Source organism: Oxyura jamaicensis, chromosome 1 (genome assembly GCF_011077185.1).
Source record: "Oxyura jamaicensis isolate SHBP4307 breed ruddy duck chromosome 1, BPBGC_Ojam_1.0, whole genome shotgun sequence".
Lineage (NCBI taxonomy): Eukaryota > Metazoa > Chordata > Aves > Anseriformes > Anatidae > Oxyura > Oxyura jamaicensis.
In genome coordinates this window covers 32330623-32352133 of record NC_048893.1, presented here as the reverse complement: position 1 = coordinate 32352133, position 21511 = coordinate 32330623, and the positions used below count along the sequence as shown (strand labels likewise).

Genomic DNA, 21511 nt, shown 5'->3' with positions numbered 1-21511 from the left:
GCCTGAACTGTTCTGTCCTCCACAACTATGTTTACTGTAGTTAATTGTGGCATCTGAGAGTACTGCTGTGCAGTAGGTTTCTGTTGCCTATGCTATTAAGCTCTCCTGTGCTATTAGACTTTCATCTTGTGTGCCTTTGGCCATGCTAACCTGTGTTCTCCCGAGAACTCCTGGGCAGGCAAAAGGACAGGGAATGTTTTCAGTGAGATCAGCATGAATGGGATTCATCTTGTGCTAGCTGTCATCCACCTCTGTAAGCTGACATTGTGTAACTTCATAATGTAAGCTTCCACGCTTGAGACTTTGTATTTCAGGAAGGGTATGTTAGGAAGATCATGAACAGTGAGGAACACTGTCTAAATCTGGAGCTAAGACTATTGGACACTGCCTTCAGTGAGAGCGCTGAGGGGAAGCGGAAGGGCTACCTTCGATATAAAGAACGTGTGTGTAATAACATTGCTGTGTGGGCAGAATAAAGAGGGAGCTTTGGCAATTGCTTGGTGCAAAAACTGCTCTGGAGTCTTCAAACACCTTCAGTACTGTAGTGTTGTATCCAGGGAAGTAGTTACATGTGTTTCTCATGTAACAGGTCAAAACTGTAAATGGTAAGCTTGTATTTCATGTTTGAACTGGGAAGCACACCTGTTCTAGTTTGTTATGAGCAGGTCTGAAAGCATTTAAGCTTAAGAGGTTGACTTTATGAGAACCAGATACGAAGAGTAGCCTAAAAAACCTCAGCTAAGATGACTGCCCCAGCAGCAAATGTCTTGTCTGCATGCATTAGAGGAAAACTACTATTTTGTTGTCAAAAATGACAATCTTGAGTTAGAGGAGATAAAACATTTATTCTTCTCTACTACAGTCATTTTAACTTCTTAACTTCCCTTCTGTTTTTGAGTGCCAATAAATACACCAGAGAACTCTGTCTTTGTTCTTCTAGCAATTCCTCTTATGAACCATAACAAGAGGAAAAGAGTGGTGAAGAAAAGATTGAGCACACTGTCTGTTTCATCATTTCTTGCATAATAATTCTGATTTTAACGACCCTTCCCTACTAAACCTGTCTCTCCTAATCTTTGTACCTGGTCTCCCTTATTCATTTTTCCTCATCTGGAGGACTTGAAAGCAGAGTACCTTTAACTGTAAATTCTCCGAAGCACTGGGGCACATTCAGGCAGGCTCTGTGCAGTACCAGTGACTGACTTAATAAAAGTAAGCAACTGGCACAAAGAGCCGCCTTGTGTTACATTTCTAGTAGGTGTTCTGATCTTCCAGCAGTCATTACCTTTGTGCTGGAGTAATGTTTGGATCATTGACTATGTAGAATATACTGCACATGTATATTTTTTCTGTGGGTATGGAGTTCTGCATGGTAACTGGAATTCTTAATTTGTATTCTTCTTTCTGATCTGCTTTTCTTTTGTCCTAAAGGATAGAGGAAGGAAGTAGCTTATGTTGCAACAAGTTCCACAGCAATCTGCTGCAATACAAAGCACTGCAGGCTGAATTAGGGTTACATTCATGAACCAAATATGCAAGGTGTTCAGAGAAACCCTAAACTTTAAAACTAAAATACAACAAAAAATCTTCTTGACCAAGGTAATGCATACATAGGCAATGCACCCGAGAACTGCTGCACAGGAGAGCTGTTTTAAATCAAAGTCTTTTAGAAAACCTAGACTTTAGATTCATTTTTTTTCAAATTACATGTTCTGTGGTATACAGTTTTTCTTGCCATATTTATCAAGTGAAGTGCATTCATGCAACAGCTTACAAATCTATGTTAGGGAAGTAAAACTCGGTGTGAATGTTTTTTGAGCTTGGGTTCAAGTCTTGGGTCCAAGTTTTGCCAATAAGAGTGTATCAAGAGAAGTACAGTGACACGTGCAGTAGCTTCCTTAGCATATTTCAAAAATCCTTACAGGTAATACATTATTTCATGCTTTCCTAAAGACAGACACTATTCCAATAGAATGTGTCAATGCTTTATGAGATATAGAAGCAACAGATGGCTATTTTGGATAAGAAGTGAAAGCTACCTAACCTGAATGTTGTAGGTAGAGAGGAAACAGTTGTTCAAATTCTAACTAATTAGTTTGTTGATTACATGTTGAGACTAAAATCTGTTCTTCTGTGTTCTGTATCTTTATTATCCAGCTATTATGTTTCTAGAAAAATAAACTAGCTTTTCTTGTCAGAAATAGCTTTCCTAAAGCACAACTACAAAAACTTTGTGCTTATCTCGTGGGTTTGTTTTGTTTTTATTATTTTAAATAGACCTAAAAATAGCGATTCTGTGTCTTTACTTGTTTCTCCCTCCAAGAAGGGTGGTATTGAGAAGAAAAACATCTTAAATATCAGCCGTGGAGTTCTAATGATTTTGATCATTATGTTAAATGATCTGATGTTCTGATTTTTAGATAGCTATGTTAAATGAAGATATTGTATGGAGCTGTAACTCTTCCAAGGCTGTGACACATGCATGCTCTGTTATGCACAGTAAAAGCAATAGCTGCTCTGTGGACTCATCAGTGGCTTTTTTCTTGTTTTAAATAACTTTTTTTTTTTCACAAAAGGACTGTGTACATTCAGTATTACTTTTAATGTTTTCCGGATAGAAGCTTCAGCAGAGAGAACCTGTTAATTTGCCTTCAATGAAAGAAGACTTGACACCTTCTTTGGTTACTGAACCATCTCCTCGAAAAAGATGAAAGAGATGAGCAGAAGGCCACCACACTTCATGTGTCTTTATTGTAAAACTGTAGACAGCATTTTTTTACTCCCACTCCTTCCAAATTCAGTCTCCCTGTTGGGAAAAGAGGCAGGGGAATTTTCTTCCATTTCTACTTATGCATGTTTAGATGAAGTATAGTACAGACACAGTAACCGCTAGCTGTCCTCAAGGGTGCCCAGCAATTGTACTATAGCAGAGGTCATGGGGCAGGGATGCACATGAGATTGTCCTGTCTTTACTAGAATTTCTCCTGAGATTTGTTACAAATGATAAGATAATGCTAGAGTTATGGAAAGTGACTTAGGAGTAGAAATATCACCTGGTCTTAATAGCAGCAACATACCCAAACCTAGCTGTAGCTTTTGATTCTTCTACATTGTTTTCCCCTCTGCCATGTATAACTGTATATGTAATGCTTAAATGCTTTTCCAGATGAACTGGACAAGTTAATGTGAATATTTTCCTAATGAAGTAAAACGCTTGTCACTTGAATTGCTGCTAGTAACACTTAGTATTCTATAATATGTCACTGCTATGAATAAAAACATACTGGATTTAAATTTGGGAGCATAATATTCACGTGTAATTTTAATGTAGAAACAGATTATCTTGGAAGAGCTTAGCTTTCAGTTAAGCCAAATCCTGAATTGGGAGTGAGAATTACAAGGTAAATTATGCTTCCTCCTCTCTTTGACAGTTTGATGTATCTGCAAATCGAAGTACTTACCTGGAAGTTTGCAGCTGGTTCAACAATTACAGTGCATTTCATAGCATCAAATACGGTGGTTGAACACCTTGCTATGTTGCTGTAGGGTAGCTGTGTGTTGACTGTAGGACAACAGCTGTCTAAATAATCTGAGCCTCTAGGGAACTGGCTTAACTGCCCAGTAGGCTTATTTTAACACAGGCCATGACACCTCAGGGAACAAACAGAAATCCTCCACTAGGGCTAAGCTTTTAGTCGAGGTAAAATACTAGAGCTTCAAAAGGAGGGGTGATGCCTCTACCTTTACTGTTCAACAACTTGTTCATGCAAGTACTGTTAGTTTTGTTTGGTTTATAAATCAGTACAGCTCTGCTCTGTTTCTTGTTCCTGAAGCTTCTGATTTCAATTGAAGTATTGCCCAAGGTTTGGGGCTGAGTGGATGAATGAGAAGGTTGGGCACTCTTTGAAATTGAGATAGGAACAGAATCAAATGGAAAACAAAAAGTCCTAATGAAAAGACAAGAATTAAGTTCATCGTTGAATTTTAGGGCAGAGTTCATATACAAGTTTTTCATAGCTGTTCATGCAATTCTAACACTACATCCTGCTTGCATAAATAATAAATCTAATTCCCTGATAGTTGTCTTAAGGGCAGAAATAATACACTTCATATACTGGTTCTTTACAGTGGGTGAATTAGAAGCTGGGTGTGGGGTTTTGATGTCTTGTTTTTGTGTGTCTATTGTGTGTTGTGTTTTTTATTTTTAAAAAGACTTCTAAACTGAACCAATGAAGTGAAGGGGGGGACAGGACCAACAGACATTTATGGAATTAAAATGAATAAGTGTATAGCAGCAAAAACTAGCGTTGGGTTTCCTATGGATTTCCCTGGAAGTTGATTCCATCACCCTGCTGGATAGAGCTTTAGTTGGAGCTGTGGCTGTTAATGTCTTATTCTTATGTGTTTGTGTATTCTGATGTGGTACAGCTTAAACAAGTGGGCATTCAGGTGGCTAGATTTTTTAAAAAGAGGGGGGAAAAAAGTAAATCTGTATTTCCATCAGACTGTAGAGTAAGATGACCTTTAATTTCATTCTCTTGCAAAGTGCGTTGTAAAACTTCAGCTGTCTTAAATGTGGGAGGCTATTTGCTCTACTGACTGCAAAGAAGAGAAGTGTATATATTCAAATAGATGTGTCAGGGGAGGGAAGGTGTTACCGTGTTGGTTGTTGATCCGCACAGTTCTGCAGTGTTAAAGGAGGGGGGTGGGAGGGAACTCTGGGTTTAGCTTGAGTTCTTTCTGCTCCTTTGCCTCCCTTCTTGTGGGTTTTTGGGTGGTTGGTTGGTTGGTGAGTTGTTTGTTGTGGGTTTTTTTTTTTGGTTTTATGTTGTTGCCAATGCTGTTACTTGTTAATAATAGAATGTCAGTTTGCACTCTTGTTTGTTAGACTTGAGGGAAAAGCTGGTAAGCAGAAAAATTGTAATTACTTGTTGGATCTGCATACAGCAAAAATGCCAGAATGTTTTCTGGTAACTCACAACAGACAAGCAGTGCATTGGGATTTTGGCTGTATTTGGAAACTGGCTGTGTTGATGCTTCTGGGTCAATATTGGAAGAGCTACAGTGTGGTGGAAGTCAAAGGGTAAATATGAAAAGGCTTTTCTTTTACCTGCTAGTAGGTAGCAGAGAACTGTGAAAACAATACATTGGTGGTAGAGAGGAAGAAAGATTGAGAAGTTGGAGCAGGGATTAAAGCAGTACTGACTTGTAGGGAGTCCCATGTTTGATTTCTGTCAAAAAAGTCATTGGTGAATTTAAAAGGTTAGTAGCTGAGACATTGAGATGTGCCAGTGAGTTCTACCACAGTTGTCAGAACTCTGAAATGGAGAAGTGAAACTGCTCTGTATGGCATCTGTCCCCACCTATGTCAAGTAACTGTTTTTTTTGATACTGTGTGCTAGTGTTTTGTCTGTTTGACGTTAAGAAATAAAAAAATAAGACATTTGTGTATTGGTATAAAACCAGCACTACTTAACAAGGATTAAAAAAAAATACAAGCCTTCATGTAAAATATTTAATGTAAACTTCATGTTAAATGATATTTTTTAATGCAGTTCTCAATTACATTCTTGTTTCCTTTTGAGTTTTCCCATAAGGAGAAATGTACTTATATGAAACAAAATACTGGATTGTATGCATAGGTTGTACAAATATGTTCTTAACGTGAACAAGTTGTAAACTTTACAAGTTACAAATGGTATTTCTGTAAGCTACTAAAATATTGAATGAAAGTACAGAAAATTGAGATTTTTCAGTTTACTATAAATGTTGTAATAGGAAAAATCATTTTTCAGACGCAGGCTTCATGTCCTATTGATCGCAGACCATTTCAAGCAGTATGTAGGGTTAATGCATTAGAAGATCAGATGAAGGTAAGTTTTAGACTTATTTTCTTGAATAGCACAGATATGCTGCAAGATTTTATTCATATGTCTGTGCTTAATAAGGTTTCCTAATAAAATAATCGTAGCTTTAATGTTTGTATGATATATTTGAAGCTAGGAATTATTCTTAATTGTTTTTTCAAACAAAACATATGTAATATTGTATAAAAGTTACAGTATAATAATAGTAACAAGAAGTAACAGTGATATAGGAATACTGTTGCTATTGGTTTTATATAGTATCTTTGAGCATTCCTGATATATCCAGGAATAGAAGTTTAGTAATTGGTCTCTAAGTATTTTTTTTAATTAGGTTTTGTAAGAAATTGCTATATTAATTACCATGCAATCTTGTATGTTCATAGTATTCAATTCATAGAAGAAAAACTAGTTAAAGCAAGAGGAAACAATGCTAAGCCTTGGTGAATGTAAATTTTGAATCTTTTCACCTTTCAGTTCTTCTGAATAACACTGCTGTGGAGAGCAGGTTATTGATTAGGAAAATAAAAATTATGATAGATGATTATGAAAATATGTATAGAAAAATGCTAATGTTGCTGTACTGAGCTCTGAGGCTCTATGGCAAAGTTGTAGTTATAAGTAATTCCTGAGCTTTTGGCTTTGAATTTTGCCGTGTTTAGCAAACTGGCTCTCTATAGCCATTTCTTGTTCTTCCAGAATAAGAAGCCCCAGGTAGTCAGCTGCAAAGCAATCAGACTGGCAGCCACAGGTATTTCCTTCTCAGGGAAAACCAAAAATAGTATATTCTGCTCTAAAGAATCACAGAAGCAGCTGAAACCAGATAAACTAAAGCTTTCATTTGGAAGAGTTTCAAGGCCATATCAAAACTTAGTTTGAAGGGTTCTTTGTTTACAGAAGTACGCTATAAAAAGTAGACAAAGAACAAGGGTCCTGATCTCAAAAGTGGCAGTAGGGATAGAGCAACATTGGCACAGTGGTCAATGTTAGCAGGGGCAATATCAGCACATAGACAGCTTATCCATTGTGATATTCATAATGAGAATGCTAATAGCTTCAGAAATTACATATAAAGTCAAGATTCTGGAATAAGGAAATATAAAATGTTTAATGAAACTAATCACTAAAGTAACTTCATAGTGTGTAATAAAGATTGTGTTATGTTCTCAGAATTTTGAAAATCAGAGAGGGAATGTTATATGAAATCTGTAATTTATGTTACTTTAGAGAATAATTGGATTTTTTTTAAGTGATGAGGATGCATTTGAAATTGAATGTTAGTTCAGCATTTTGTAAAGCTGACCATTAGGTATTCAGGTCAACCAACTTAATTTAAAAATTTTCAGCTACCAAACTATCAATGAAAATGCATAGCTTTGAGATACTTGCCATGATGGCAGGCTCAATGTTTGGGGAGTTCTGGAGTTGTATGTATCAAGGTGCATGTTTTGTTTTTTTGAAATCTATGAATTGAGTGATTAAGGAGTCTATGATTTGAGAGTTTCAAGTCCTTCTGCTTGAGCTTATTTTTCTGTAGACCTTAAGATATATAAGATCTTAAGATATATGTAGATCTTAAGATATATTAAGAATGTATTTAAAGCCCATGTTTGTTGAGATTCTAGGCTGGGTCAACTTTATTTTTCAATTCAGGTTCAGGTAAAACAACAGCAAAGGAAGAAGGAAGAAGAGGAAAACTGTGCCTGTAATAAGGAAAAATATAGCCATACGAAGATGAGAAGTTCCCTGAGGTTGGTAGTGCACTTAATGTAAAATATTCTAATTTGGAATATCCAAAATATAAGTTGAAATCTTACAAATTTTATACCCTGGATTTTTTTTTAATAAAGTTTATTTTAAAATAAGCTATATTCCAGTAGCAGTAGTTGAGCTTCTACTTTTATCACTGATCTATTTCCAACAAATATTCTAGCAAGCAAGAAGTAAGGAGCAACGTATTTCTTGCATTCAGACCTGGGAGTAGCATTTTTATCAAGTGCATCTGACAAATTTCTTACTCTTAATATGTTTGTGGCTAGGACATGGCTTAATAATACCAGTCTTCAATTATCTAAAGAGACAACTGTTTTTTTTCTTGCATGTTACAGTAAATAGTGGTAGTGTTCCAAGTTTTAGCATAAAACAGCTGTAGTCAACTACAGCTTTCAGCTTTCAGTTTGAGATGGAAGTATGGAAATGCCATTCATGTTCTGAAAGATTTTGTTGTCACATTTGCATTGCATAAAATAAATTTTGGGATTACACAGATAAATTTCACTAAATAGTGATAACCTTAAGCCAGCATTTAATTGAATATATGATGTATGCAGAGTCCTTGAGGTTAAATTTGAAGCACACATCACTACAGAAAAGATAACTGGAAGTAAATTACCATTTTTTGGCTATTATTAGAAAATAAATAAGATTGATCTTAGCAACTCTCTGAATCACCATTGACTTCAATGTTCTTTTAATACTTATGTAAGCAGTTTGTGACACTTGTCACAAGTTGCCATGAAAAAAAGCAAAATTAAGCACTCAGATTTAATACAGGAAATTAAATTCTGTTGTGTACATGGATCTTTTTCATCCTCAAGCTTTTTGAGGCACTTAAGTCATGGAAGGTGATATACAGGATACAAGTTCAGGTTTTAATAGCAGTCAGAATGTTGGTTTGTGAGCATAAAATAAAAATTCCTTAAAACAGGAACTGTTTTTGTTTGGCTGTATATACTCATAATTAAGGTGTGCCCATAGATGTTGCTGCTTTTGTAATATCTTTTGTTAATCTCACAGAAGAGCTCTATGTCCAAACAGAGGGCCTTTTACAGCAAAATTGAGCAAAGTTGTGAAGAAAAAATACAGTAAGTCCTTATTTTTTTTCTCCATTTGCTGGAAAAGCTGCTTTTTATTATGGATCTCTAGAAGTACTTTTTTGATGGACTAATTTTTTGTGTTGTTATTGTTTACATTTGCACTTGTAAACTAAATGTCAAGGAATGGAAGCTTGGAGCTTAAGAGAATAAAGTTGCAGTATCTGGTATTACTATACTCGTTTTACTGGCAAGACTACCTCTTCAAGTTCAGTCACAAGTGCATTGGATTTGGTTTCAGTGTAAATCATTTTATGTGACAGATAGTTAATGCACAGCTAACGATAAGCAAAGAAACAGAAGATTTTGCTGAGGGTTCAGGAACAAGAAGCACTTGTCAGTATTTTGGGGGTAAGATTTTGAGAGGGTTGGTTGATGGGTATTGTGTTCTGAGTGTGTTCATAACTCCTGAAGTTAAGCCAGTATCTGAAGAGGAAAAAACTGGTCGATGTTATAAAAAGCTATTGTGAAGGTGTGTACATCTTAATTTTACTGAATTTATGTGTAAATACATTGTAAATAAACTTCAGATACATTTTCATTACCATCTCATTTCATTAATGATTTTGATAAACTATTAAGAACTAATATATTTAAGTTAAGATCAAAAGTTTTGCTTCTTATTTCTCACAGGTAATATTTTGTATGAGAAACGAAACAGGAAAGCTTTGTCTGTGAAGATAAACAAGGTTGGTTCTGATGATGAGACATTTGTAAACATTTTTTTTCATAAAAGCATTTTTTCAAACTACCTTTCTGCTTATTTTTAGTTAACTTTTTCTATTCATTAGTTCTAGTATTATCCAAACCTTCTTAGTTTGTCTTGTTTTGTCTTGAAGAAAGCCCTTAGAATATAGTGCTAGGTTTTATGAGGTTCTCTCCCAGATATTTTTGTAGTGGTATGTATTTTCATTTAGATTAGGTTGTTATAAGACTCTGTAACCTCTTTTCATCTTTCTTCATCACATGACAGTGGGATCAGCTGCGAGCTGTTAACCTAATTGTTGTTATACAAAGGATATGAAAGTTTTCATTTTATGAAAATGCTTATTGTAATTAACCATGTAATTTGGTTAATATTATTTGTCCAATAAGCCATAGACATTCTAGTTTGCACCAAGGTGGTTTTTAATGGGAGATTGCTTTAGGAATGTTTGCATTCCCAGGCTTCTTGTTTTCTTCATAAATTTTAACCTATAACATAAATTCCACTTAGAATAAGTAAGGAGCTATAAAGGCTCTGTTTAATTTGTTTTCCCTCCTTTCAGAATTATTTCAGGTCTCCATGACACAAATCGGTGATTAATGATTTCCTGATCACAGGAAAATTATACCTGTATTACCTGTATATAGTTATACCTGTAAATATATTTGCATGAAATAGTTGTAAGTATTTGATTTCACTTTTAAGTATAAAAGTTGCTGTTCGTTATTTTGTCTTACCTAAGTTTGAAAAGAAGGAAAGTCTGTGTTCAAGTCCTTATTTTGCCTGCTGCCTTGTTTCATGTAGTATTATGAGCACATACTTTGTCAGCTGACTTCCAGTAGCCGGTAGCCTGAGTGGTCATGTTTATTCAGTGCTTATACACCATAGTTCTTAGGGCTACCTTTAACTCTAGCCTTCCTCTTCTAGGTCAGGTATTTAGAAATTTTGGTTCTGTCACCATGTAAAGCTAAAGCTGTCATTGATTTCAAGAGGTTTTGAACTGGAAAAATAGGGCTGAGTGGTAGATCGAGCACTAATTTAGCTTCTAGATTGATGAAAGCTTTCATATCTTGTTTCAGTGATTTATTATACAGGCAAATAGCATCAATATCTCAAACAATACCTGTTACAGAAAACGTACATGAACAAAAGTAGAGATAAATCCCACAAACCTTTGGGAGGAGGTACAGAGCTCGATTATACACTGTATCTTCAAAATTTGAAAGAAAGCACTGATTTACTAACAGCCACTTCATAAATGTATTTACAGGACACTTGGATATCCTTTTTTGATGGAGGAAGAAATGATAATGTTAAAATTCAGAATATCTTTAAAATAAAGCATTTTTGAAAACAGCATTTTAGGAGGAACTTAACTATTAGAGTGATGAAATAGGACGTGGTCCTGTCAAAAGCAGTTTTCTGTGCCAAAGTTTGAAGTTTGATAGAGCATGTAGAAAATGACTACATGCTTGAGTGCACATTTGCATATGTCTTATTACAAAGCTTATTTTTCTTCAGAGTGAATGTGAGTTTCCATCTTAAAATACGACTGGTAGGGAGGGAACAGGAATGTTTCAGACAAATTCAGGTTGACATTAGCCCTTTAGGTGATATGATACAAGTGGCAAAAACAGGTCACTGTAGATAAGTGTGTCAGTTTGGTAGTCTGGAAACAGCGTCTGGAGGATTATTGTTCAGAATTATTTCTATTGCAGCCTGCCCGGCACACAGCAAATAGTAACAGAGTCAAGCTGTTTTCTGAATACAATGAAAAGGCAATGCACTAGCATACAATGTCTTTGTTAGGCATTGTTAGCAACTGAAATAGAAAGTGGTATCTGTTGAAATATGAAGCTGATTCCGAGTATTGTCTCTTTGTGTGAGGGTGCAGTAAACAGACACACCAGTCAACCTTGAATTTTCTAATTCTACCTGAAGGCAAAGAAGAATCCCAGCTCTTATATCAGGTTTTCTTGTTAGTCTGAAACCAAACATGCAATGAACTGCTCTGAAGGGGTCTGTCTGAGGGTGCTAGCATTGTACTTACTGTGGTTCATTATGTAACAGAAAGGGGAATTGTGAAATAGTAAAGATTGGGCTTCTTTATGTGTAATTTCTTTATGAAGCATTAAAGATTTTGCTGTGGAAAGACTATTAAAAAAGTGAAGTTTATCTGCAAAGAGCAGGTGTTGAAAATTTAGAGACTGAGTAGAGCAAACTTGTTTGATGTAATGGCAAATCTCAGCATAAAACTATGGGGCTACTATAGTGCCAACTTCATGTGAGCTAAAGCCTAGCTGACATTTAATTTCAATGCATCTTTATGCACTAAATGCTAATTATTTCATTTTGTATGTTTTTAATTATAGCCTAGAAGAAAGACCTGCTGGAATGAGTGCTTCAGGACTAATTTCTATAGTACACTCCCGGCCGGTGGTAGCAATGAAGAATCCTTTCTTAGCTGTAGAAGTGACTGGTTAGTGTATACCAGCATGCAATATGAAGTGATGAGTTACTATGTTGTAGATACTATAGTTCTTTCTGCTTCTATCTGTATATTACTGCCTTGAAATATTTTGAAGTTCAACTGCTTTTATATCATGGAAAACCAGAATTTAAAAGATAAACACAAACACTTCAAAATTGGTACAGTTAAATCAACATCCCAATGTCTGTTGTGTGTTCAGGTAAAATAATTAAGCATGTGCTTTTAATCTCACTGATTTAATAGGAATATAGCTGATATTTAAAGTCCTTGCAAAACTGAAGCCTTGAATTGAAATGTTAGTCCTGGTATTAAAACAGTGGTTAGTAAAATTGTTAACAGTAAACCTCCTGTACTGTAACAGAAACAACTGTTTCTGTTGTTGGTCCATGACTCCAAAAGGACCACTTCAAATGTACATGAAGTAATTTTGCTTAATGAACCTAGTACTTAAGATGGAGCATGACAAATGTTTATGATTGAGAAGGTAGAAGAAAAAGAACAGATGAAGAATGGTCTACAATAACATTATTTGGATAATACAGACTCATAGAAAAAATTACTGTCTGTGGGTTTTCAACAGTCTATAAATGAAAAATCCTTTTTGCCATGCACATGACAGTATTAATTTGTCAGGGATACAAAGTTTTTCCATCTTTCAAATTCCGCCCCCCCTCTTCCCCCCCCTCCCCGAAGACACATTTCATCTCCTGTTTTGCATTCACTCTCCCTAAAAGTTTATTTAGGACTTCTCTTATGTTTACTTTTCCCTTCTAAACCATATACTTGTATATTTTCATTATAACTGTTGAAATAACAGTTAAATTTAAAAATTAGCAACTGATAGAAGCATTTATTGAAATACAGAGTAAGACAAGGTTATCTTAAATGGCATGAAATTTATATTTTAGTACAGAATTCACAGAAGTCAATTCAGTGATCAGGCAGAAGAGACAAGAACTGGAATTGTCCTGCTCATCTGTGCTTACTAGAGTTGAAAGGTACAAGTTTTGTATTCATAGTGCAATGGATCTTAATGTATTACTTCAAATTTGGAATTTGATTAAATTCAAATTGCTTTTCAGGTAGAATATCATTTGATCATAAAACTAAACTATGCTTGTGTGTAAGTTGCTAATCCTTTTATATTTGCTGCATGCTATTTTTATGTAAATAGTTTCTGTATATTGTTGTGCTTTTTTAATACTTATGATGAGCATAGTAACTCAATTTACTTATGCATCTTTAGCACTTTTGCACAAAAATGAGAGCTTAAATGTATTTTCTGCTACTTAGGAGGTACTGTAAATGTGTTCTTTAAATTATTTCTATCATTAGAAATCAGACTACATTTGCATTATTTGAAGATGGATTCTGATTCCCCTTTGCCCCCAGACTTCCTTCATGGGTTGGTTTTGACACTTTTCTTTAAGAAGAATTTTATCAAATGAAACAGAACATATTTTTTTTTGTCAGAGAGCAAATGAGTGTTAAAACGTATTCTAAGGGTTTTTTCATGAATATAAAACAAAAGCATAAAAATAACGTAAAAATTATATGTTTCAGTCAGTGGTATTAATTTCGTTACATACCTCTAAATGTCTCTGGCATAAAACAGACTAAAGAAAATTGAGTAAGTAAAGGGGATTTTTAATTAAAATTAAAAGCTGCATGTAGTATTTAAATAATGAGTGAATTTTTTACATACGTTTTTCCTTATGGGAAGTTCCATTCCAACTTAGTGGTAATATTTTTTTTTTTTTCCCCCAGGTTTGCTCTTCTGGTGTGGGAGTCTGAATAAACACATTTATTTAGCGTGCTTAAAAAGAAAGAAAAGTGACTAAATTGATGTTATGTGTAGACTGTTTCTCTTTTATTTCTGCAGAAAAGGCAGTTCTTCCATTGAAGTGCTAGATCGGTGTTCAGGATTTTATTTCCAGTAGTATAGCCTACCGATTTGGAGTAGGTTGCTTGTTACGGTTCTGTTTGACTTTGAAGAAAGCCAAATGTATGTCCCTTTGACATAGCATGCATACTTCAAACTGTGTGAGTAGATTAGGTCTTAATGTAAGCTTGAAAGAAGGAAAGTTCTGTTCTCTATTGGCTTTGCCTTTCTCTTCAACTGTAATGGAGCAGGAAGTGTCATGTTTGTGTAATGGTTTTGTGCATTGTTTCTAAAACTTCCTACAAACAACTAAAACAACTAATATTACTGATTTTATTTTCCAGAATTCCTTTAATGTCTTACGGAGCTGAAGCTGAGACCTTTCTTATTACTTCTACTGCAGTGGCGGGGACAATTCTTCCAGCAAATATCAGGCCTTTGGAAAACTTTGGTAAACTTTTTTTTTGTAAGTTTTACTTATAGCTAATGTGGAGGAGTGTTACAACATGATGCTCAGAAGTCAAAGCATGTAGTTAAAAAGGGAAAAAAAAATGTCTTGATGCAGTTTGATGGTATTTCAAAACCAGCAGACTTATTTCTGAAATTGGAATATAGAACGTGAACCAACCACTCCAAAACAACTATTTTGTGTAACTTAGTTCTGTTCCTAAATTCAAATTTTCCTTTCATGTTACAACTCTTCCTATTAAGGATAAATTACATTTTGATACTTTGAGTTCCTTGACATATTTTAGTGGTATATTGTGCAGTGTAAGGAACAAACTATTTCCTGATGGATAAGAATAGTCAGGAAGCTGCAGTATATGCATCTCTTTCAGTATACCTAAAAGCTTTATAGGGCAAAAACATGCAAAGGTGCTCAAGCTCCAGGATCTGGCAGGAATTTAGCGGAAGACAAGATACAGAAAGAATTAGCTTCCTCCACTAGCTTTAACTGCCTGTCTCTCAGTACTCATCAAGAATGTAGCTTCTCTTCCCACTGGCTCCACAAATTCAAAGCGGAAACAAAGGAGTGCTGTTTTTTAAGGCTAGAGATAATGCCTTCTTTGAATTCGGAGTTTGCCTGCTAGTAAACTGATAGTAGTATAAGAGACAGGAGAGATGGGTCTCTTTTGGCCTACTTGAATTGAGGATGTGAATTATGGGAAAGAATTAAGTAGAAGGATGATGGAAAAGATGCTTTATTAGTTCATATTCTGCATTCTTCTTAAAGGTACTTGTTTCACTTCCCTATTTCCCAGTGAAAAATGGATAGGTAACTTCCTCAGGCCTCTGAGTTTTGGCAGTGCAATTTACTGATGCTTAACTGTTTCTGGTTTTAGTAGTAATGAGTGTATATGCTAGCTCCTCTCTGTTGATTTTCCTTTCCCCTTTTCACTTATCCAGTCAAGCTTCTTTGTTAATATGTAGCGGAAGCAGAAAAAAAAAATCTTACTAGATGAAGAGTATTTAAATTAACTCTAAATTAGTTTTCAATGTTAGACTATTTAGAACATATAATTAATTGCCATTGATAACTTCTGTAATTGATGTGCAAATAGTGATAACGTTGTCAACTTCTAATGCAGAACATGAAAATAAATCCCTTACGTTGTCTTTTGAGAGGAAGGAGGAGATTTTGAATCTGAATCTTTCCAGGGAAAGAAAAGAAAAATATTTTAAATATAAATTGAAATTATTTCCTCATTTGTCCTGGTTAGAACTTAGATACTTCTAAAATAAGCATTCCATTTTGTCTTTTATAGGTGTGATTTTTGAAATGTAAAATTACCACGCTAAAAAGACAAAGCAAATAAGTTATCTTTGTATATTTCCATACACTTTTGCCACATCTGAACTAGAGGTCAGATATTTAATATAATATATTACTTATACTGTGGATGAAGCGAAAGACACGCTAAAATATGTGCACACTATAATTTTAAGTCATCTTCAGATTTGACTTGAAGACTTTCCACCTAATAAAGAGTATACAGAGTCTTCAAATTTCCTAGTGAAACTAGTGGATATTGATGTGAAGATGTCCCTTGAGGATTTGGTCACATTCTGTGAGTGAGTGTTCCTTCCCCATTCAGTGAGAGGATAAAGATACACAACAAATGCTAAGGACAAAAGCAAGGAGAAAAGTAACCTGAACACTGGTAAGAGATGTATAGCAAATATGTAAAGGAGAAGGGAGCAAGCTCTCCTTTTACAGGAAATACGTGAGATGGAAAGAAAAAGGCAGAAGATGGAGCTAACACAGGTAACACTGAGACTTTCTGCAAAAGTGAAAAGCTGGAGAGAAATGAAGAAAATAGACACATGGAAAAAAAAAAAAAGGAAAAGATAATCTTTTGATTCTTAATAAACTGTGCATGGAAAATGGTAGTATGGGGTTTGTTTGTTTGTTTACATTCCCTTCATCTCTTAGTTACATCTAAAATAGGCATTTTTGCATCAGAGTAGCAGTGGGTAGTTGCTTACAAAGTTGTCCAAGGAGGCATACAAGTATCACTGGTCATAATGCTACGGCCTGGATCATCTTTGTAGATGCTCTAGTTTTTTACATGCACTTAGCATGTAAATACCCTGTTTAGTAATTTGACCTAAAAAATCATTACTGAATCTATAAACTCTGTTATGACTTAGGCCAATATTAGACAGTTCTTTTGCATGATTAAAATATTTTAAAATAAAGATTCATTGATCTGAAACAATTTGTCCAAGAGCAAAGCTTGTGAATCTTGTTTAAAATTTTACAAGTAGCAAGGTATGCTAAAAAGCTGCTTGTATTTTGCAAGTAGACTTTGAACGTGCTACAATAATAATTTGCCTTTTAGTTCTGTCAAGATTTCCATGTTCCATTTCTGTTCTGATTTTTTCATTCTTGCAAGTTGATTTCTTCTCCCTTGAAGAAAATTATTGCAGATGTTAAGTGACATTACAAATATTTAATATCTGATTTGTTTTCATAGTGATCATAATAGGATTGAAGACATAGTTTGAGACTGCCACATGTGGATGAGTAACTGCTGATTAACCATAGTGTAGTCACTTCCTAGTATAATTACTGGGGAGGCTGTCATAGTAGATGCTTTAATAGTGACAGTTATCTAAAACTACTTTGGGAGTTCTCTACTACTCGTTTGCTTTTAAATACAAGATACCTCCTATACAATCAATAGTGCTTCTCATTATCTTAAATGTTAATCTGAGCAGTAGACATCCAAAAATCCGAATTATATAGATATGTTTTTCATGTTCAGGCAAATTATTGTGGGGAATCTGAGTTCCTGTGTAAACACAGGACGAAGAAGAGATGATTACAGTACTATGTTCTTTTCTAGCCTTTTAAAGGCTAGTGAGGTGCATGTGGAGTTGATCATTTTAAGAGAATTAAATTGTATTTATATTTATAGACAGTTTTGTTTTTGATTTTGCTAACAAAGTAGTAAGTTGTAGAAAGAGGCTTTTGTGCTGTTCTGTCTTACTCCTATCTTTTTATATAAACTATTTAAGAATATATAAAACAAAGATTTTAGAGTGGGTTTGTGTTATGTGATAAATTCATTGCAAAATCTATAGAAAATAATCTAAGTAAGTTTATACTATTTGTGTATAAAAGTGAAGCTGCCAAGAGAAGGAATTTAAACAGCAAATTCTTGATGCTTTCTGAAGTCTATGCCAAGTATAAAAACAAATTAATGGACATCTCAAAATAATACAGTTCCAAAATCAGTATTAAATTTAAGTATATTTTTCTATTATGATTAATCTTAAATTTAGACTCTGCCTTGCAGCAGAGTTTGTCCATTTTGCCATGGAATGTGCAGAGCCTTTCTTAAAACTTGCAACTGAATTTACAAAATCGGATTTCAGACCATGTAGAAAGTTATGTTGACACTGGGACTTCTGATCAACATGCAGTCCTTAACTGACAATGGCCATTTGGAAATCTTACTGGAGTATCGAGCATCACTTACGTAGTATTGCCAGTTGACTGCCAACAGGGCCTGAATGTTAGGAAGACAGGAATTGCTGTATGTTAGCAATGTCAGGTGTTTAATTTGTTGCTTTTCTAATGGTTTAAATGCTGACTGTCTTTGAATATCAATATTGTTATATCAATAGTAGTTTAATTGTGATTGCAGATGCTGTCCATGTATCCATCTCTGCTTCTGAATGTACCTTCAGATATCTAACATGTCACTTTGTTAGTTTGATTCTGTTCTTTAAAGAGAGTCAGCCTGCACTAGGGTTTGGGGGGGACACCTGGTTTTAGCTACTTGAGCTCTGATGGCATCTCGTACTCTTACATTGTATTATTTGAGGGTATCTGTTTAATGGGAGAACATAATTCTATGTTCTTAACTGTGTTTATGTAAATGATTATTATTAAACTATAATGTATTTTGCTTTATCTTTAGGCAAAGGGTATGCTGTTGCATGTACCCAAGAAGGAGAAGAGAAAAAGCAAGCTTCAGGTTCATCAGGCACTAGGGGAGCTAGAAGGAAGTCAGTTAATACTACTCCTAGAAGAAGGTCTGCACGGAACACCAAAAATGAGACTCTGGGTCAATCTCGGAGCTCACCTCGGTCAAGCAGTTCTGGATGCAGTGCCCCTGATGGCAACAACCCGTCTCTGAATAAATCTTCTTTAGAATCAGAGAAAGCTCTTCCAAAACGAAAGTCTAAAAGAATAGTTAAACAACAAACACCTCTGGCTAAAAAGAAACTGAGAAGTTCTGCACGTTCTGAAAAGTCATCCAGTGATTCAGTAGATGATGATGACACTGCTGAGTCTGAAGCAGTTCAAACAGTAGATAAAGACCAGCAGTCAGATAACGAAAGCAGTAGTGCAAGCCTTCCACAGAAAAATGATGCAGAAACAGAATCTGCCAATGGATTAGAAAGCTGTAATGAACATACAGAAACTGAGGAAACTACAAGAGAACATGGCAAAGATGAAGACCCTTCAGGCAATGCAGATACAAGTTTTTCAGTCCAAGAATCTCCAGTACTAACTTCAGGGGGAGAAAGTCAGGAATTTGAAGTAAAAGGTCTTACTGAAAAAAATGTAGATCTTAAGAATCAGGACATTTGTAAAAACACTATTGAACAAATGGAAACAACAGCTAGTCCCAGAGATGAGGTATGTGACCATGCAATATCTGAAAAATCAGATCAGATATTGTGTAGTCCTCAAAATGAATCATTGGAGAACATAGATACTTTGACTAAAGTACAACAGTCAATAGCTAGTCCAGAAAATGAATTGCTGGAGTATCCTAAACCTTTGGAACAAGAACAGCCATTAGAGAGCCCCAAAAGTAAATTGCAAGAACGTACAGAGGCTGTAGAAATAGATGATTCTGGGGCAGAAGAAAAAACAGTAGAAGACTGTGCAAGTACAAATACTGAAAGCTTTAAAACTGTTCAAGACAAAGAACCAGATACATTAATAAGCAATACTTCTACAGACAGTACATCAGAACAATCCTTAAAAGAGAACACCGTGCCAGAAGGTGAAGAGAGTAGAATTTCAGAGTCACCTCAGGTAAATGCTGAACATAAACATTTTGGAGAAGATAACAATGAAATGATACCAATGGATTGCGACTCATTTTGCAGTGACCAGAATGAGCCTCAGATTGAACAGTTGCCACCGGCTGAAACTACAGAGCAGGGAGAAATGGACTCTATAGGGTGTGATGCAGGAAACTGTACATCAGTTTCAGGGCCTTCTGATGAAAAAGATGAAACTATTTCTCAAGAAAAAGAGTGTCAGTCAGAACTCAAAAAAGACAAAAAGACTCGAACAAGAAGGTCTAGATTTCACTCTCCATCAACAACTTGGTCGCCTTCTAGAAGAGAGGGCAGGAAATCTCAATCACCATCCCCTAAAAGGGAGATAACCGTAGACAGGAGCTCCCGATCACCAAAGAAGGAAACTGTTAGGGAGGGAAGAAGATCTTTATCTCGGTCTCCAAAAAGAGAGAGACACAAAGATGAGAAAAAAGCGCCATCTCGGTCTCCAAAGAGGGAGACTGTCAGGGAAAGCAGGAGATCATCTTCTCGGTCAAGAACTAGGGATTCATCTCCAAGGCAAAAATCTAGATCTCGAAGCAGTGATAGAGATAGTCAAAGAAGAGATCGTGATAGAGAGAGAAGAAATAGGAGATGGTCTAGGTCTCGGTCACGATCTAGGTCAAGATCACGATCTAGGACAAGAAATAAAGGTTTTTCGTTCTCTAGAAATGAGAGGGATGGTCATTCACCTCGTTGGAAAGAGAGATGGGCAAATGACAGTTGGAGGAGTCCCAGAGGAAATGATCGATACAGAAGAAGTGATCAAGAGAAACAGAACGAAAATCTTAAAGAGAAGGACAACACAGAAAAAAACAGTGATGATCAGTGTTCTTCAGACAAGCGGAGGAATGATTGTCCAGACTGGGTAATGGAAAGGATAAATTCTGTTCCTGAGGGCAGGAACAGAGAGAGAGACAAACCACATTGGGAAGACAACAGACATGATAATTCAGGACACGGTTGGAATAAAAACTTTGGTTCAGGTTGGATCCCAAATCGAGGGAGAGGTCACCGTGGCAGAGGTGGACGTGGCAGAGGCGGTTTCATGTATGGAGACCAGAGTGAAAATCAGTGGCAAAATAGAAAACCTCTCTCAGGGAACTCAAATGGTTCTGGGAATGAAACTACAAGGTTCTCAGAACATCAGCCATACAAACATAAGAATGAGCAGGATTATTCTTTTGATACACCTGCTGATAGATCTGGGTGGACATCTGCCTCCAGCTGGGCTGTGAGAAAGACTTTACCTGCTGATGTGCAGAATTATTATTCAAGAAGAGGACGAAATTCACCAAGCCCACAGTCTGGATGGGGAATGAGACAAGAAGAGGAGACACCTGAACAAGGTATTCATAGATGTAAAATAAAGGTTAGTTGCAGATTCAGTAGATGAGTAAAATTCTAGTCATGTTGTCCTCATAGTTGTTTAGTTCTCCAAAATAAGTTGGGGTGAATTCGTGGTCACTTTGCAATATGTATGGTACGTATAGCGTCTGCCCACCTTTAAAAAAAAAAAAAGGTGTTTTTTTCAATGAGATTTGCAGTTGGCTGTGCAGACCCACAACATAGATTTGTACTTCTTGCTTCTAAATAAGCTTTTTCCTCTTTAAATTGAAAAAAAATAAGAGGGTTTAAATGCAAAACTACTTTAGCATTAAAATTCCTCTAAAGTCCAAATGTCAGTCTAGTGGGGGGGGGAGGGGGTGGTTTTTATTTTTGAGTATTTTATGACTAAAAGGTAACTCCCTAATAGAAATAAACTTTTTGGTAGAAAATTAGTTGACTGTAGTTGAGACAGATTCTAAATAGCTAAGATGACATCAACAGATTATTAATGCTCTGAAGTAAATGGCAGGTGTGAATTGTATTTAAAAATCATAAAATCCAGTTCTGAAAGCAACATTGTCATCTTGCTTTGTCTTTCATTTTATGTATTCTGCTTTTCAAAGGTAACTGCATCAAAGGCTCCTTAGTTTTGAGGAAGCTTTGTCAACCTTCAGTTCGTTGCAGGATAATTTATCAAATCTTTAATTGCAAGTACTGTGCGTTTTGTGACATGTTTTGTAGTTTGGTAATGGTCATTCTAACTTTTGGAACCTGAAA

At 35.6% G+C, this 21511-nt stretch overlaps 1 protein-coding gene across 4 annotated transcripts in view; it reads left to right on the top strand.

The window, feature by feature from the left end:
- SCAF11 (SR-related CTD associated factor 11) overlaps positions 1 to 21511 on the top strand; it is a 48055-nt gene that overhangs the window by 18808 nt on the left and 7736 nt on the right. For all 4 annotated transcript variants that reach the window (XM_035331439.1, XM_035331458.1, XM_035331429.1 and 1 more), the window contains exons 4-11: positions 5796 to 5873; positions 7518 to 7615; positions 8661 to 8728; positions 9371 to 9426; positions 11816 to 11922; positions 12843 to 12932; positions 14161 to 14267; positions 18247 to 20754. In XM_035331439.1, coding sequence (XP_035187330.1) covers positions 5796 to 5873; positions 7518 to 7615; positions 8661 to 8728; positions 9371 to 9426; positions 11816 to 11922; positions 12843 to 12932; positions 14161 to 14267; positions 18247 to 20754 — 3112 coding nt within the window. The remainder of the gene's footprint in view (positions 1 to 5795; positions 5874 to 7517; positions 7616 to 8660; positions 8729 to 9370; positions 9427 to 11815; positions 11923 to 12842; positions 12933 to 14160; positions 14268 to 18246; positions 20755 to 21511) is intronic.